Source organism: Rutidosis leptorrhynchoides, chromosome 11, assembly GCF_046630445.1.
Source record: "Rutidosis leptorrhynchoides isolate AG116_Rl617_1_P2 chromosome 11, CSIRO_AGI_Rlap_v1, whole genome shotgun sequence".
In the NCBI taxonomy this organism is placed as follows: Eukaryota; Viridiplantae; Streptophyta; class Magnoliopsida; order Asterales; family Asteraceae; genus Rutidosis; species Rutidosis leptorrhynchoides.
In genome coordinates, this window is record NC_092343.1 from 331667690 (window position 1) to 331685960 (window position 18271).

At 36.3% G+C, this 18271-nt stretch overlaps 4 protein-coding genes and 1 long non-coding RNA gene across 5 annotated transcripts; 1 reads left to right on the top strand and 4 right to left on the bottom strand.

Annotated features, from left to right (window-relative positions):
* The first annotated feature begins 936 nt into the window (after positions 1-936).
* Positions 937-4022, top strand: LOC139877094 (lactoylglutathione lyase-like). The gene is made up of 8 exons (XM_071864508.1): positions 937-1096; positions 1181-1309; positions 1840-1901; positions 2001-2061; positions 2135-2214; positions 2303-2373; positions 3435-3524; positions 3708-4022. Exons 1-8 carry the CDS (start codon positions 992-994, stop codon positions 3815-3817), a joined length of 708 nt encoding a protein of 235 aa, XP_071720609.1. The 5' UTR covers positions 937-991; the 3' UTR covers positions 3818-4022.
* A 2740-nt stretch (positions 4023-6762) lies between these two features.
* Positions 6763-7998, bottom strand: LOC139877922 (uncharacterized). The gene is made up of 4 exons (XR_011768831.1): positions 7966-7998; positions 7809-7873; positions 7368-7437; positions 6763-7115 (listed from the first exon to the last, which is right to left on the bottom strand). It is a non-coding gene; the product is annotated as an uncharacterized lncRNA (long non-coding RNA).
* Positions 7999-8561: 563 nt separating this feature from the next.
* On the bottom strand, positions 8562-16456 carry LOC139875767 (uncharacterized). The gene is made up of 2 exons (XM_071863069.1): positions 16215-16456; positions 8562-10206 (listed from the first exon to the last, which is right to left on the bottom strand). Exons 1-2 carry the CDS (start codon positions 16454-16456, stop codon positions 8562-8564), a joined length of 1887 nt encoding a protein of 628 aa, XP_071719170.1.
* A 3-nt stretch (positions 16457-16459) lies between these two features.
* LOC139875768 (putative disease resistance RPP13-like protein 1) lies at positions 16460-17065 on the bottom strand. Its single transcript, XM_071863070.1, has one exon. It carries the CDS (start codon positions 17063-17065, stop codon positions 16460-16462), a length of 606 nt encoding a protein of 201 aa, XP_071719171.1.
* A 623-nt stretch (positions 17066-17688) lies between these two features.
* LOC139875769 (putative disease resistance RPP13-like protein 1) lies at positions 17689-18054 on the bottom strand. Its single transcript, XM_071863071.1, has one exon. It carries the CDS (start codon positions 18052-18054, stop codon positions 17689-17691), a length of 366 nt encoding a protein of 121 aa, XP_071719172.1.
* Between the last annotated feature and the right edge of the window lie 217 nt (positions 18055-18271).

Below are 18271 nucleotides of genomic sequence, written 5' to 3' on the forward strand. Positions count from 1 at the left end.
TTGTCTCTATGCATGGGACGTATATTTATGAGAAATTGAAATATGAAATCTTGTGGTCTATTAAAATTATGAAATGATTATTTATGATAAATTAATGAACTCACCAACCTTTTTGGTTGACACTTGAAAGCATGTTTATTCTCAGATATTAAAGAAATCTTCCGCTGTGCATTTGCTCATATTAGAGATATTACTTGGAGTCATTCATGACATATTTCAAAAGACGTTGCATTCGAGTTGTCGAGTTCATCAAGATTATTATTAAGTCAATTATAGTTGGATGTATAATGAAATGATATGCATGCCGTCAACTTTTATTATAATGAAAGTTTGTCTTTTAAAAACGAATGCAATGTTTGTAAAATGTATCATATAGAGGTCAAGTACCTCGCGATGTAACCAAATGTAATGTATTCGTCCAAATGGATTAGAACGGGTCGTTATATAATTAGTGTTGTAGGCTATAGATATCAAGATGAACAAATGAATCACTGTTCTAATTTTTATACTTTACAGCATGTGATTATAAGGTAAGCATCAAAAACCTTAATTTAATTTTTTGACCCTATTCCGATAAGGTTTCTCATGTATTCATGCTTTTAAAAGTGAATCTTCTTTTTGTTTGACTATCTCGTGGAACATATTGATTGTAATTTCATGTTTATGAAATTTGTTCCAATGGAATAGTTGAAGAAACTCCCAGAAATCTGTGGGAGTGGGGAAAAAAAAACGCTACAGTAAATGGGTACTGTAGCTACAGTTGAACCGTGGGAAAGTGTGGTATTCCATTTACGCATATTAGTATATAGAGTAACGTATAATATAATGTATAATGTATAATATAATGTATAATGTATAATGTATAATTTCAAGTGAAATAAATACATATAAATATTCGTGAGGGGTAAAATTGCAATATATCATGTATTTCATTCAGGCAAACCAGTATCACCGCTACACGGACACAATTGACGTCACCTTCGTTGTCAAAATGGCTTATTTATTGACCGCTAATTCATTATTACGATTATCTACAACCAAACCCTATTATTTTGCATCTAGAATCCCCTCAATTTTGACTAATTCTTCAACACAGGTTCAATTAATCATTAATTAAACCTAATTTTAGCTAAGTTAATTATCTTAATCGTTGTTTTATTGTATCGATTGATCATTTCAGGTCTCCTTAAACCGACGTCGTTTTGTATCGTCGTCAATGAATCCGGATAATGAAACGCCCGCAAAGAATCCGGGGCTCCGAAGTGATCCACCTGATGAAGCCACTAAAGGCTACATTATGCAACAAACTGTATGTCATTTATTTTTTATTTATTTATTTATTTATTTTTGTTACTTTTTTATTTATTATATGAAATTTGATATTTATGTATATTCTTTATCTAGGATTTTATTAATATGTAATTGTAATCAATCATACAAAATAATTGTAATATCTAGATGTATAGGTGAGTTACTAACACTTTAAGCTGTAACAGATATCTTTGAAATTATTAACTCTGAGGTAGAAGTTTAGAACATTTAGTGGTATGAAATTTGAATTATTTTACTTATGCAATACTAATTTTATAAGTGATTTATTGACACTATAAGCTACTCATATACTAACAGTCAGTGATATGTAATTTATTGAGATTATACACAGTATTACGCCTTTCTTTCAATAGCCGGCCAAACGACTATTACTGATTTATGGAGTACATAATTCAAGTAATTTATTACTGTATATAGATAGATAAGTAGTTTGACTTGCTAGTTCATCATGTGATGATGTAAATAGAGTTGAAAAGCACTAACTATGGTATGTACTTGCGTTTTCAGATGTATCGCATTAAAGATCCAGAAATTAGTTTGAAATTCTACTCTAATGTGCTGGGAATGTCGTAAGTGTTTTTGTTTCATGTTTGTATTACACCATTTGAAATGTATGTTTAGATTCTTTTTTTAATTTCAGACTTATCTGCTTCGTTTTGTAACTGCAGTTTGCTTAAGAGATTGGATTTTCCAGATATGAAATTTAGCTTGTACTTTATGGGCTACGAGGTTAAATAATCAACTCTAATAGTTTGACTAAACTTTAAATCTGCATAAACCCTTAATGGATTCTCGCTTGCAGGATACTACATCAGCTCCAAAAGATCCAATCGAGCGTACTGAATGGACGTTTGGTAAAAAGGCCACTATTGAGCTTACACAGTATGATATGCCTTCATTTGTTTATCTAGATCTATATGTCATAATGTCATATAAACTTTAAATCTAACCTTTTGTAACATCGTTTTAGCAACTGGGGTACCGAGAACGATCCTAACTTCCAAGCGTATCATAATGGGAATTCTGATCCTCGTGGATTTGGTATGGCACTCAGGATATTATGAATTCTAGTTTTTCGTGTTAAGTTTGTGTGGGTCATAATAATCAAGGGGGAAGTACTTTTTTTGGCGGAAGGGGGAAGTAATTTTTTTTTTGTTTTTTTTCGAATTTATTTTCCCAACATTAAGAGCACACGAAAATATGAATATTTAAAAAAGACACTTTGTGATGAATGTTATTATTTTGGCGGGAAAACACTCGAAGAAAAAACTGATAACATGCATCATGTGTAATGTTATTCCTTAATGTTATTCTTCGAGCGTCTTTTTTCCATCATATGTGAAGTTTTTTTCAATATTTAGCCCGATTTAGGGTTTAGAGTTTAGGGCTTAGGGTTCTAACCCAAAACCCTAAACTAAACCCAAAACCCTAAGCCCTAAACCCTAAACCCTGAACTCTAAACCATTCGTGTTAAAAATTCAATCTTAACCCTTATTTCTGAACTCTAAACCCTAATTTCTAAACCCTAATAGCTAAATTCTAATTTTTAGCCCCTAATTTCTTAACCCCAATTTTAAACCCTAAAAAAAAAACTCAGAAGCAAAAACATTCATTGCAATGAATGTTATCATTTATTTCTTCGAGCGTTTTCCCGTCAAAATAATAACATTCATCACGTAGTGTCATTTTGATTGTTCATATTTTCATGTGATCTTAATGTTTGGAAAAAAAAATTCAACAAAAACAAAAAAATTTACTTCCCCCCAAAAAAGTGCTTCTCTCTTGATGATGACCCAAGTTTGTGTTACATCTAATCAGTGGCGGAACTTGAACTCAAAGACAGATGGGGCGGATGCGAAAATTTAATAAATTTTTCATTTTCGGCGGGGGTAAACACTAATAAAAACCTTAATTTTTAGTAAATTTTTTTTTTTTAGTGTAAATTTTTTTTTCCTGTTAAATCCAGGTGAGGCGGATACTCCTTTGGGTAACACTAAGGTCCGCCACTGCATATGTTAGAGAAGAATTAAATTAGCATTCTTTGGATACTTTCATGCATATTGGTATAACAGTTAATGATAATGCATCTTTTATGCATCCAGGACATATCGGTATAACAGTTGACGATACTTACGAAGCATGCCGCAGATTTGAGAGTATGGGCGTTAAATTTGTCAAAAAGCCCGATGATGGTAATTTACTTCTCTAGAGAGTCTACCTTTATATGTGTAACTCTCTGATTGTTATAGTGGTTTATGTCTCTTTTTGCTTACTAACTTTTTCTTATCAATTTATTTATTTATTTATTTATTTATTTATTTATTGTTTCTTATGGGGCGAACGTGATATTTGAATGATTGCCAATGTTGGTGCAGGGAAAATGAAAGGGATCGCGTTTATTACAGATCCTGACGGCTACTGGATCGAGATATTTGACCGTAAAAACATTACTAATGTGGCCAAGGTGGCTGGTCCAAAACCATAGTAAACATGATTCCGGATGGCTAATGGACAGAGAACATGTATGATGTGGTTTCACTATGCAGTTTTCTCTAATATGTTTCATATATTTGGGTGGGGTGATAAGCTTGTATGACTAATAAATTTTATTACACTTAGTAGCAAGTTTCGTTTTGTTCTAAAATGTTAAATTGGAGTGCATTGGTGAAATTTTGGTAAGTGCCTTGTAATCCCTCGGTAAAAAAACCCTCTGACTGCATCCATTGATCCATATAAAAGAATGAAGGTACCAACTAGGCTTACATATGAGACCACCTTAGACCTTAGGCTATGCTCGAACTAGATTTGATACTGATTCAAGTTATAAACTCGACTTGAGAAATTAAATAGGTTGAAAATATATAAGAAGCTATTCTCAAACAAGAAAACTCGAATGGAGGCTTAAATGTTGTTCGACCTTAACGAGTTCTAGTTGAGTTATAGTTTGAATAACTCGATAAAAGATGGCGTTTTTCAATGTTCAGTTACCCTAACGTTCTCTGTTCCAGAGAATAATCTTGAAGAGAAGAAAGGTTTTGAAAAAAAAAGTGGAGGAAAAAGATGTGTTAGTTATCTCTCCCAAGAGAACGAAATAAGGCGTGGGCGAATTATGTGGAATTTTCTTCGCTGACAATCCTCTCAATTTGGCCAGATTTGAGAGAAGCAAAAGGTAAAACGACCCGAGCGACCAGGCTTGACATAAATGTACCCACTAGGTCATATGTCATTCCATTCTACATAATTAATCTGCATCATATCTTCCATTATATTTTGTTTTCCCCTCCATCTTTATGTGGGAGACCTGCATATGTAATTTTTTTCCCCAAAAAACTTTAACATTTATAACTAAGGGGCTTTCATCAAATAATGAAAAGGCATATAGAATGAAACAAAGAAAAAAAAAATCCGAGCCGCCTCGCAATTAGAGAACAAACCAAAAGACAAAATAAAAAATCCTAAGATTTCGTAAAAGGCGACCCAACCTCACAATGACAAACGAACACAACAACAGTAAAGCTACAACATAGGGAAAGCAAACCCAATCAAACATACAAAATGAAAACCAACCTAACCAAATAGAAACCAACAAACATCTAGAGACCCAAACTCACCGAACAAGGGATGAACCTCAAAACACGACCAACCCGACTATTCTGTAGCCAGCTAACCTTTTTTTTCCCTCTCGACCCCGCCTTTGAAAACCATACCTTCGACCTTTTAAAGACACATTGGCTTTCTTATACAAGACTTGTACGAATACGACTTAGTAGACCCAAAGGAGGAGCCCTTCGAGGAGCCCACCAATTTGCCTACGACGTAGGGGGTCCAAGCACTAAGACCGTAAGTTTATTGTTGTCATCAAAATGTACCATGTCTTTGTCATAAATCCCATTGTTGATGGAAAATTTCCATATTTTTTTTGTATATTGTTCTTGATCTAAGTAAAGAACATAATCCAGTTTTTAAGTTCCGTGTACAAAATGGATAACGCAACAACAAACTATGTTGTTCTATCATTTTATCAACCATTCTCCATCTCCCACTCATGATGAATGAGCTCGGAGAGATCCATTGATTCAACATGTGACTTTGGTTGATTAGCAAAGTACAAGAAAATGATTACAACTCTAAACCTGGCATTCTAACGATATTACAATGAGCTGAATACAATAGGGTTAGAGCTACAAATAGGTTATATACTTTCTCAAATGTCCGATGTCGCTCATATACCCATTTTCGTCTCACTCCCGGCTATATACTTTCAAAAAGTGTACCAATGTCAGCATTTCGTTACCGGTTACCTGCTGAACCAGTAAAGTTAATTATTTAACTTTTTTTTTTTTTTTCATTTTATATGGCTACCAATAGGATATATACTTACAGTTTTGTTCCGATATAGGCTATATACTTTCAGTTTTTGTTCCGATGTATCACCGACGTGTCATGACTACTTAGAAGTCACGTCATCAATTGTTTTCGTTGCGGATAAAAAAAAGTATAGTGGCTTATATTGGTACACCTTTTGAAAGTATATGGCCGACATTGAGACGAAAATGGGTATATGGGCGACATCGGAACATTTGAGAAAGTATATAGCCTATTTGTAGCTTTATCCCTTATATCATTGAGAAAGTATATGGCCGACATTGAGACGAAAATGGGTATACTAATTCATGGGTATACTAATTCCATTACAATTTACTCTCTTTTTTCTTACTTTCATGCAACAGTTTGAGTACAAAGTTCATTTGGTTTGCTGTCCAATATGATAAAACGGGTGATGCAACTATGACAGCAACTTCAAGTTCAAGAATGATGGACGAGATCAACCATTAATAACACCAAAATCATGATGTAGATGTGGTAATTGAGGTGGATGAAGAGTTTCTTGATAACAAACTATTCAATTCTACGTCCAAATAGGAGCCCAAATCACGATTAATAAAAACAATGAGTGCCTCGGTTGCTGACTTTCTAGATTTTCGTCAACAGACAATGAAGACTTGTTTGCAAATAGACCTATGCCCAAATGGGTAGGATGGATGAGCCTGTTAGTGGGTCAGGATTTCAGCGTCTCAACCCAACGGCTCATAAAAGTGACGTGTCAGTTGTAGTTGTATCATCTAATACGAGCCAATTAAATAGATGATGTATTGCCTTCATTATTCGAAGAAGATTTCGAGTTCCTAGGTGTGGAAGTAGATGATAAATATTCAAATTCAAACAAGCAGATTCGAATAACTCGAAAATACCGAAATTTTACTCTGTGAAAACTTTTCTAAAATGAAATAAAAATTTAGATAAATCAATATGTTCAAAAGATGATAAATTTGGTCACACGTACCCATGGGTAAACGCCTAGAGCTTTTAAAAGGTTCAAATCGAGCTAATAAACACATATAATGAACGCTTCTAAAACATAAATGAACAAAACTGTTTCAGTGTATTATATATGTAATCCAAAGGAAGTGGCCTAGGACCAGGTTCGGTATTGATTCTTTGCTTCGGATTGGATTAACTAGATTCGTTTTTACTGTTTACTCCTAAGCTAGATCTTGCCTTGTTAACATCATGTTACACCAACACTTATAACATAACAATACACACTTAAGTCATTACATGACAACAAACTTGGCTAATACACACATAGGTCTAATTACATGACAACAAAGAAACTTCCCAAAAGATCGTATGGACTTTAGAGCTTAAATCAGATCTTAAACATGTCTCTGAGCCTTCTTTTCTGGCAAGAGTATTGAAACTATCGAACAACTTTATTTATGCTGTCCAACAAAATATAAAAATATTTGTAAACATGAGAAGAGCATTTTGAATTCACAACTGAATTGTAAGCTAAAAGTCAATATTGATTAGTAATTAATTTAGCCCTGCCAAACTTTATTGAGTTAGTTACTAACAATATATTGGTCTCTTCTATAATCCTGTCAGATTAAATCATAACTAAGGTACTATCAATTAAACGTAAACAGATTTTCAAGTTATAAACAGCTGCATGATGATATTTGACAACATACCGTTACGTGAAAGGTCTTAATACCACTTTATTTGGCCTTGTAACATTCGTACGTGCAACATATGAATCACCTGTGGAAGTGAAAATAAGTCAACGATAGTTATAACGTCACTATATTAGTATCTTGCCGCAAAGAATACACGATTGAGCACTAAATCAGGTTAATAAATTTCCGTAAAACCCAATGATAAGCAGCGATATGAAAAAATTGCCTATCTTTGCTGAGTTTCATCAAACAGGTGGAAGGCATGAATGAATAAAAAGTTGTTACAAAGATCATACGTTTTTGAGTTATTTGCAACAAAGTCTAATCAGATTTTCAAGTTAAAAAAAAAAAAAAGCTAAATGATGATATATTGATATATGCAAACAACAAAGCCTAATCAGATTTTCAAGTTATAAAAAACTAAATGATCATATATATTGATATATACAAACGTACCCTTACTTGAAAGCTCTTAATTCTGCTTTGATTTCCTTGTCACATTAGTTCACTAGATGAATCACCTGTGGAAGTGGACACATATCATATAATATTTTCTCGCAAAAGAATAAAAGTAAAGTTATAAATAGCTAAATGATGATATTTGCAAACGCACCCTTACATGAAAGCTCTTAAATCTACTTTGATTACTCAAACCACCTGTGGAAATGGACACATATCATACGAAATTAAAGAATAATTCAATACAGCTGGTTATTATAAAAGTCAATGATAGTTAGTGTAACATCATATAATATTTTCCCACGAAAAAAATAAAATTATAGTAATCAAATAAATAAGCAGAAAGTTAGGTTAGATAGTTTTCGGTAAAACACAGTAATAAAGAGCAATTTAGGGAGTACCAAAACATAAAAATAGATGCATATCCTTACGGAATTTCATTAAAAAGTTGGAGGTTCAATTGTATGAATGTCATAAGTTTTTGAGTGCATATCTTTGAGGAATTGATTCGATGGAACTGTGTATTTGCAGTGAAGCATAACAGATATAGATAACATAATTAAATATTTTCCATAAAAGTACATAACTGAACACTAAATAATGTTGATAGTTCTCCCTAAACATGATAAAGATCAATTTTGGGGAATTTAATCAAACACGCTATTGTACAAACACAGTAATGGGAATCAATGAGATTCATAATAGTGGTATTTAGTGTTGCAAGAGGTATAGAGGACGTACCTTTTCTACCTACAGTCTATGTAATAGCAAGGATGAAGTTGATTGTGGGACATCTCTAATGTTTGGGCAGTAAAATATACCAAGTGATTGAAGGTGAGTGAGGTGTTGTTGTAAGAGCTCCTCTGAAATTGATTCCACATTTTTAAAATTCAAGATTATTAGATGAATTAGAGATGGTGGAAGAAGAAAAGAAGTTGAAGCAGTATTTGCAGCATCTCCTTCCATTGCAAATGCAGTTACTCCTGAATTATTACCATACAAGGTTAGTTGAATAAGTGAGGTGGGGTAATTCTGCAGCCCCCACTCTGACATTGGCTTCTTTAACTCTCCTATTCCTAGGATCCGTAAATTAGGAGGCCACAACCCACTTGAAAATAAATCATCCATGCTTGGACACATAAATATCTTCATCTCTTTCAAAGAGGTAAGACTTTGCAAATGCTCATGAGGAAATGACTTTAGATTCTTACAAGACCTGATTTCAAGAACTTCCAAAGAGGATGGGAGCTCATCAGCGATCGACTTTAGATTATCACAATAAAAGATTATAAGATCTTTGAGAGAGGATGGAAGTGACAAGGTCAATGAAGTTATTGAATTACAATGAGAGATCTTCAATTTCTCAACGGTATTAGGACAATTGTAACTCCCCAATGAACTACAACTATCAAGATACACATCCCTAAGCACAGATTTGGTGTTACTACTTCCAACATTAACCTCTTTCAACTTTTTACAATTACGTATAGACACCTTTTCTAAACTCACTAGAAACTTGCATGCCTCCGATTCGGAATCACAAAGGTACATCAATTCAACACAAAATTCAATCTTTAATATTTCAACTGCCCCGAGATGTTTTAAAACATCCACATCAAGTTCTGTAAGATTTTCAATATCACGAATAACCAAATTTTGAATTGTTGAAGACACAACAACCATGGTTCTTATGACTACTTCAGAACATTTCTTTAATACCAAAACCTCAAGTGACGGTATTAATCCAATTGACACCTCAACTAGTTTCGGGCAATTTTCTAGATGAATTTCACGAAGATGAAGAAACGTTCCAGTAGTTTTGTCACCATCACAATTTGACCATTTCTCCAAGCCTGGCATATTAGAAACCTTCAAGTATTCTAATAATGGAAATGCAATACCATTAAAATGTGTACAATTTATGCATCCTTTTATTGTAAGCTCTGTTAACTTATCAAATGAAGAATTTGCAAACCAACTAGGAAATTTCATTCCCCCATAATTCAAAATATTCAGTTTATTCAACTTATTATGAGGTCTCAGTCTTTCAATCACTTCATATTCTGTTTGCAAATTCCGAGAATCATCAAACTTATCACCCCATTCCATTTCCAAACTAACAATACCCTTTCCTTCTAAGTTGGCATCAATTGCTTGTTTTGAGTCTGCCACTTTTTCCATTCCTCTAATGGAAAGTTGACCCTGAAGATTCACGAGGCTTTCAAGGTCAGATAACTTGAAACTCTTGAAACTGTTATCTCGTGTGATAAAAACCTTAGTTAGAGTTTGTAGACTCGTTAACCCACATATCCCTAAGGGCGTCTTCTTTAACTTTGGAGTACCACTCATGTCAAGATGTCGCAGATTTATTAACTTAGCAAAACTGACTGGTAACCTAAACAACTCATCGCAATCACAGACCAACAGGCTTTGTAGATTATAAAGCTCGCCCACTTGTTCCGATACTTCTTTTATTTCTGTTTTCGAAAAGTTAAGGTAACGCAAATGCTTAAGACCACCAATGGATTGTGGTACTTTTAATATTGAACACCGATTAAAGCTTAGCACCCTTAGGAGTTGTAATCGGGAAAGCAATTTGACAAGAACATGGTGTGATGTATTAAAGTATGACCAATCAACTGGTAAGAACGTTCGCAAGTGTCTTGATCTTGAAAGTTTCCAGCCTACAATCTAGAAGCTCACCTTCTAGATGTTCAAAGTAGCATTCTTTGAACACCATGTAGAAGAAGCAAAGATGAACACGATGACGGCCGCCCACCATCTCCGTTCACACCCTTCCATCGCCATAGAATTTTTACTATAAATAGAGGTGCAAACCTCAATTGTAAATCATCCCAAAATCACTCAGAGAAGTGTAATCACAACCTAGAGAATGTGTGTGAGTTTGAGAGTATTTTTTTTGTAAGAGTTTTGTAATACTCTGTAAATCTATTCTTGTGAGTAATAGAGTTGTTTTTCTCTCAAATTTGTATCTCCCAACGTCCAAGCGATCCTCTCTTCCTAACAAGTGGTATCAGAGCCAGGTTAGAGACGTTGGTTGAGTTTTTGGGTTTTCGAAAGTTTTCTCAAAATTCAATTTTGAGTGTACCATTGGATTCGTCTCGTCGAACCGAGTCCAACTCAAAAAACGGCGACTTAAACGGAGTTATAACAAGCCCAGAAAACGCGGTCAAAGTTTGGTCAACTCGCCGGAGAAGACGACCGGTGCCGGAATTTTTGCCGGAGAAGACGATCACTGTAGCAATTCACTGTAGCAGCTGGCGGCACTGTAGCAGTACTGTAGCGGTACTGTCGCAATTCGGAAATTTTACAATTTGGTCCCTGAAATTTTCAGAATTTCATTCTTGGTCCCTGAAGTTTATAAAAAATTATAATTTTGCCCCGTAAGTGGAATTTAAGCCGCGAAGTGTCTATTCCACCATTTTCAACCGTTCCGGACGTAACGGTGATCTCTGTTTTCTACAATTCAACCCCGTTTGTGTTAAAAAATTATTTGTAAGGTGATAATGTCCACAGAAGAGTCAACATCATCTTCCGGAGCTATGATTATGCTCACAGCCACAAACTACACGCTGTGGAAACCTCGAATGGAAGATCTCCTCAGCTGTAAGGATTTGTTCGATCCTATTGAATTGAAGGGTATAAACCCTGATTCTGCCAAAGAGAAAGAGTGGAAGAAATCAAACCGAAAAACTATTGGTCAGATCCGTCAATGGATTGATCATAGTGTCTTCCACCATGTTGCACAAGAGACAGACGCATATGTCCTCTGGAAAAAGTTGGAGGACATGTATCAGGCCAAGACTGCTCGGAATAAAGCCCTGCTGATGAGGCGTTTAGTCAACATGAAGCTCAAAAGTGGAACTTCAGTTGCCGAGCATACCAGTGAGTTCCAGAGCTTGGTCAACCAGTTATCTTCTGTAGAGATGCCGCTTGGCGATGAAGTTCAGGCGCTACTGCTACTTAGTTCCCTTCCCGATAGTTGGGAAACGCTGGTAGTAACACTCAGCAACTCAGCCCCGAATGGCAAACTTACCATGTCAATGGTCAAGGATGCCCTATTCAGTGAAGAGGCAAGGAGAAAGGACATGGGCACAGATCAGACCCATGCCTTTGTCACAGAGAATCGGGGGAGACAGCGAATGAGTAGCAAAAATAAATGGAGAGGCAGAAGCAAGAGCAGGGGCAGGTCAGCTGATGGCAAAAAACCAACATATAAATGTCATTGTGGATTAGAGGGACATATGAAGAAGAACTGCTATAGATTAAAAGAGGAACAAAGTCAAAGCAGTTCACAGCCGAAGAATAAGGGTGGAGAAACATTAGTGACTATCCCTGGTGATGTAGCTTATTGTTCAACCCATGATGAGACATGCCTTCACATCTCACGAGAAGACACATAATGGGTGGTAGATACTGCAGCTTCCTACCACGTGACTCCATACAAGGAATACTTCACAACATACAAAGCTGGTGACTTTGGAGTGGTGAAGATGGGAAATTCCAATTCTGCTGAGATTGTCGGAATTGGAGATGTCAGGATAAAGACAAGTTCTGGGAGCACAATCACTCTGAAGGATGTCCGCCATGTGCCAGATCTTCGGCTGAATTTACTTTCTGGGATAGCTCTCGACAAACAGGGCTATGATAGTCATTTCAGTAAAGGCACATGGAAATTGTCAAGAGGCGCTATGATAGTCGCTCGAGGACACATTTGTGGCATACTGTACAAGACTCATGTAAAGATCTGCACAGACAGTATTAATGTTGCAGAAAAGGAGGCTTCACAAAATTTATGGCACCAGAGACTCGGTCACATGAGTGAGAAAGGGTTGTCTACCCTAATAAAGAAGGAGCTTATCAATGTAGACAAGGATGCTGCACTAGATTCTTGCAATCATTGTCTGTTTGGTAAGCAGCATAGAGTCTCGTTTAATTCCTCTTCAACGAAAAAATCAGAGTTACTCAGTCTGGTACACTCTGATGTTTGCGGTCCCTTGGAGGTTGAATCAATTGGCAGCAATCGATACTTTCTGACGTTTATCGATGATACTTCTCGAAAGGTGTGGGTATATTTCTTACGGACGAAGGACCAGGTGTTCGATTACTTCAAACAGTTCCATGTCATGGTAGAACGTGAGACAGGAAAGAAGTTAAAGTGTCTTCGATCCGATAACGGTGGTGAATACTCTTCCAGACAGTTCGATGCCTATTGCAGATCATATGGCATCCGACATGAGAAGACGGTCCCACGTACCCCTCAACATAATGGTATAGCAGAAAGAATGAACCGAACAATCATGGAACATGTTCGGAGCATGCTCAGTATGGCTAAGCTGCCAAAGCCATTCTGGGGAGAAGCAGTCAGAGCCGCTTGTTATTTGATCAACCGATCTCCATCAGTACCACTGAATTTTGAAGTTCCGGAGAAACTTTGGTCTGGAAAGGATCCATCATACTCTCACTTAAGAGTATTTGGATGTTTGGCGTACGTACATGTATCCAAGGAGCTCAGGCAGAAGCTGGATGCAAGGACCACTCCATGCATATTCATAGGCTATGGAGATGAAGAATTTGGATACAGATTATGGGATCCAAAGAAGAAAAAGGTGATCAGAAGTAGGGACGTGGTGTTCCATGAAAGCCAGACAATAGAAGATATTGAAAAACCCACAATATCTCAGAAGTCAAATGTTGCTGCTCAGGTGCCAGAGGCAACAACGGAATCATTCATGAGAAATGAATTTTCAGTGCAAGAAGAAATGCCAGAAGTAGAAGATAATGAGGAAAATGACGGTGCTGAGCAGGGGGAGCCACAACCCCATCTGCCAGACGTTCCAGCACCATCACAAGGTCAAGATGATGGTGGATCTCCTCGGAATGTTCCAAAAGTTCGTAGATCTGAACGAGGTCGGATTCCATCGAGTAGATATCCAAAATCCGAGTACCTTCTACTTACTGAAGATGGAGAACCGGAGAGTTTTCATGAAGCCGTAACTCATAAGGATAAAGAAAAATGGTTGCTCGCAATGCAGGATGAGATGGATTCTCTGCAGAAAAATCAAACTTATGAGATTGTAGAACTTCCACGCGGGAAGAAGGCACTAAAAAATAAATGGGTGTTCAAGCTGAAAAAGGATGGTAGTGGAAAAGTGGTAAAATACAAAGCACGACTTGTAGTCAAAGGATTCCAACAGAAGAAAGGGATTGATTTTGACGAGATATTTTCACCAGTAGTCAAGATGACTTCAATTAGAGTCATACTTGGATTGGTCGCAAGTATGAACTTGGAGCTTGAACAGATGGATGTAAAGACAGCTTTTCTTCATGGAGATTTACATGAAGAAATTTACATGGAGCAGCCAGAAGGTTTTGAGGTTTCAGGAGATAATCTCGTATGCAAGCTGAAGAAAAGTTTGTACGGTTTAAAGCAGGCACCTAGGCAGTGGTACAAGAAGTTTGACTCGTGCATGATGAGTCACGGGTATAAGAAAACTGCAGCAGATGAGTGTGTCTACATTCAGAAGTTTTCTGAAGGAGATTTCGTTGCTCTTCTACTTTATGTAGACGATATTTTGATCGTAGGGAAAGACGTAACGAAGATCAACCAGCTGAAGAAGGAACTCTCTAAATCTTTTGACATGAAAGACTTAGGACAGGCTCAACAGATTTTGGGAATGCAGATAACCCGAGATAGGAAGAATAAAAAGTTATGGTTATCTCAGGAGAAGTATATTGAACGAGTGCTTTCACGTTTCAATATGAACAATGCCAAACTTGTTAGCATTCCATTAGCTAACCATTTCAAGTTAAGCAAGAGTTCTTGTCCTTCATCCAAGGAAGAGATCGGGGAGATGTCGTCAGTACCATATTCCTCAGCAGTTGGAAGTTTGATGTATGCGATGGTGTGTACAAGGCCCGATATTGCTCATGCAGTGGGAACGGTGAGTCGTTTTCTCTCGAACCCCGGGAAAGAGCATTGGGATGCAGTAAAATGAATTCTCAGATATCTTAAAGGTACAAAGAATCTATGTCTTTGTTACGGGGGAGCTGATCCAATCTTGGAAGGCTATACAGATGCGGATATGGCCGGAGATCCTGATAGTAGGAAATCTACTTCAGGATTCATTTACACTTTTGCAGAGGGAGCTGTTTCATGGCAGTCAAGACTACAGAGGTGTGTTGCATTATCCACAACTGAAGCAGAGTATATTGCTGCCGCAGAAGCTGGAAAAGAAATATTGTGGTTAAAGCGTTATCTCCAAGAATTTTGAATCAAGCAAAAGGAGTACAAGGTACATTGTGACAGTCAGAGTGCTCTAGATTTGAGCAAGAACTCCATGTACCATTCCCGTACAAAACATATTGATATTCGCTATCATTGGATACGCGAGGTAATTAATCGACAACTGTTGAGACTAGTGAAGATCCATACAAAGGAGAATCCTGCGGATATGTTAACAAAGGTGGTGACTCGAGAGAAGTTGGAGTTATGCAGAGACATAACTGGAATGTTCGTGGATTCGGCTGGAGGGGGAGAATTGAAAGTTTCCAGCCTACAATCTAGAAGCTCACCTTCTAGATGTTCAAAGTAGCCTTCTTTGAACACCATGTAGAAGAAGCAAAGATGAACACGATGACGGCCGCCCACCATCTTCGTTCACACCCTTCCACCACCATAGAATTTTTACTATAAATAGAGGTGCAAACCTCAATTGTAAATCATCCCAAAATCACTCAGAGAAGTGTAATCACAACCTAGAGAGTGTGTGTGAGTTTGAGAGTTTTTTTTTTGTAAGAGTTTTGTAATACTCTGTAAATCTATTCTTGTGAGTAATAGAGTTGTTTTTCTCTCAAATTTGTATCTCCCAACGTCCAAGCGATCCTCTCTTCCTAACAGATCTATGTAATTCCTTGAAGTTTCTAGATTTTACAAGTAGTTGACATGAAAATGAAAAGTGACGGAACTTTTCAAAAGCTTCGTTCCTATCATTTACATTCATCTTATCATCCAACATAAAGAAGAAATCTCCCGCAACACTTATGGCCAAGTCATGCATTACGTATTGTGACTTGTTTTTGGTTGAAAATTGAAAAAATGACCTTGATAATAGATCTTGGAATACTGACGACCCATACTCTCCATTGTCTTAGTGCGCTTTGATTCAGACATAAATCCCTCTGCCATCCACAGTAAGACTAGTTCATTCTTGTTGAATAAATAGTCTTTTGGGAATAAACAACAATACACAAAAATGGTTTTAAGTGGTTTTACAAAAATGTTGAATAAATAGTCTTCCGGGCGCCCCTTTAAGTGCTTTTACAAAAATGTTCCACTTTTCGTGGTCCTCATTCCAAACGTCATCTAATACAAGTAGGTACCTTTTGTTTGAAAGTTTTTCTTTAAGGGCTACTTGAAGTTTATCCAAATCGGTGAATTCTTTGTTTTCCTCATCTACCGCCTGATAAATCACCTTGCTAATTTTAAATACATCAAATTCATCAGAAACACAAAACCATACTTTGAGTTTAAAGTGATCCTTGACTTTTTCGTTGTTGTACAAAATTTGCACAAGAGTTGTTTTCCCGATTCCTCCTAGACCAACTATCGAAATGATGTTCATATCTTAATTACGTGATTCATCCCCCAACAACTTCTCGAGCAATGCCGCTTCATCCTTTTCCCGACCCAAAATTGGAGTAGATTCATCTAACAGCGATGTTTGTTCCAGTCGTTTATGGTTTTTGTTTGATCTAAGTTCAACTGTCGTATTGATACCTAGACCTAAAATATTTTTATTCTCTTCAAGCGCTTTCAATTTGGCGGTAATCTCATCTAGCATCAAACGCATCTTACGACCATACATCATGTTATGAGGTGTGAAATTAGTACAACAACTTGGAATGATCTTTTTCAATACCTTACCGGTGCTTGTGCTGCCACGTAATTCATCATTCAACTTTATACGCAAAGTTTCGGTGTCCATATCATCGAGTACATCATCTATGTCATAAGCTAGATGACGAAGCTCTTGTAGCCGCTTTATAACAACTTTCTCTGTTATGTGCTTTTCACTTGCATCAGCAAGCACAGCTTCTATATATTCCCACTTTTCCTTCAAGTTTGGTAGCTGAGATGCGATTCCTTCTGATCGAGTCAGGTTCATCAAGTCACCAGAGAGTAGCTTTTCAATCAGAACGGTGACAGCAGATGTAAGAACAATTTCGGCCATTGGAATTAATAATTTGATCAAAAGATTGTTTGTAAGTTTGTTTGTTTGTTTGTTTGGTTGTAAATGGATTTGGTTGATTTCAAAAGATGAAGGAAACGAGTAGATGACCAAGACTTTTTGAGTGTATAATTTTTTTGTGGAGGATATTGGATGGATAATAGCTAGACACGTTAGGTGCCAAAACTAATTACAAGTACATAAATACATAAAAGAAATTTTAATTATAATACCTATTAGAAACTAGAAACTATGGATAGTAATGGATCAGATATGAATCAGTGCGCCAATATCCATATTCATATTGATTTAATTTTTAAAATCCATATCCACATGCATATCCATTTATACATATCCATTTAAATATAATTCTTTCATCCATATCCATATCCGTTGAATTAAGCGGGTTATTGGATATCCATTAGATGTTAAGTTTTTTTTTCTTCTAAAAATTATATTATTATGAAATAAAATCATCAAAATATTTTTAACAACAACAACAACAAAACCCAATCCCACATAGGGAGGTATGGGGGAGGTGAGACCTAAAATATTTTTATTCTCTTCAAGCGCTTTCAATTTGGCAGTAATCTCATCTAGCATCAAACGCATCTTACGACCATACATCATGTTATGAGGTGTGAAATTAGTAAAACAACTTGGAATGATCTTTTCAATACCTTACCGGTGCTTGTGCTGCCACGTAATTCATCATTCAACTTTATACGCAAAGTTTCGGTGGCCATATCATCGAGTACATCATCTATGTCATAAGCTAGATGAGGAAGCTCTTGTTGCCGCTTTATAACGACTTTTTCTGTTATCTGCTTTTCACTTGCATCAGCAAGCACAGCTTCTATATATTCCCACTTTTCCTTCAAGTTTTGTAGCTGAGATGTGATTCCTTCTGATCGAGTCAGTTTCATCAAGTCACCATAGAGTAGCTTTTCAATCAGAACGGTGACAGTAGATGTAAGAACAATTTCGGCCATTGGGATTAATAATTTGATCAAAAGATTGTTTGTATGTATGTTTGTTTGTTAGGCTGTAAATGAATTTGGTTGATTTCAAAAGGTAGAATTGCAGATGAAGGAAACTTTGAGTGTAGAATTTTTGTGTGGAGGATATTGGATGGATAATAGCTAGAGACGTTAGGTGCCAAAACTAATTACAAGTACATAAATACATCAAAGAAATTTTAATTATAAT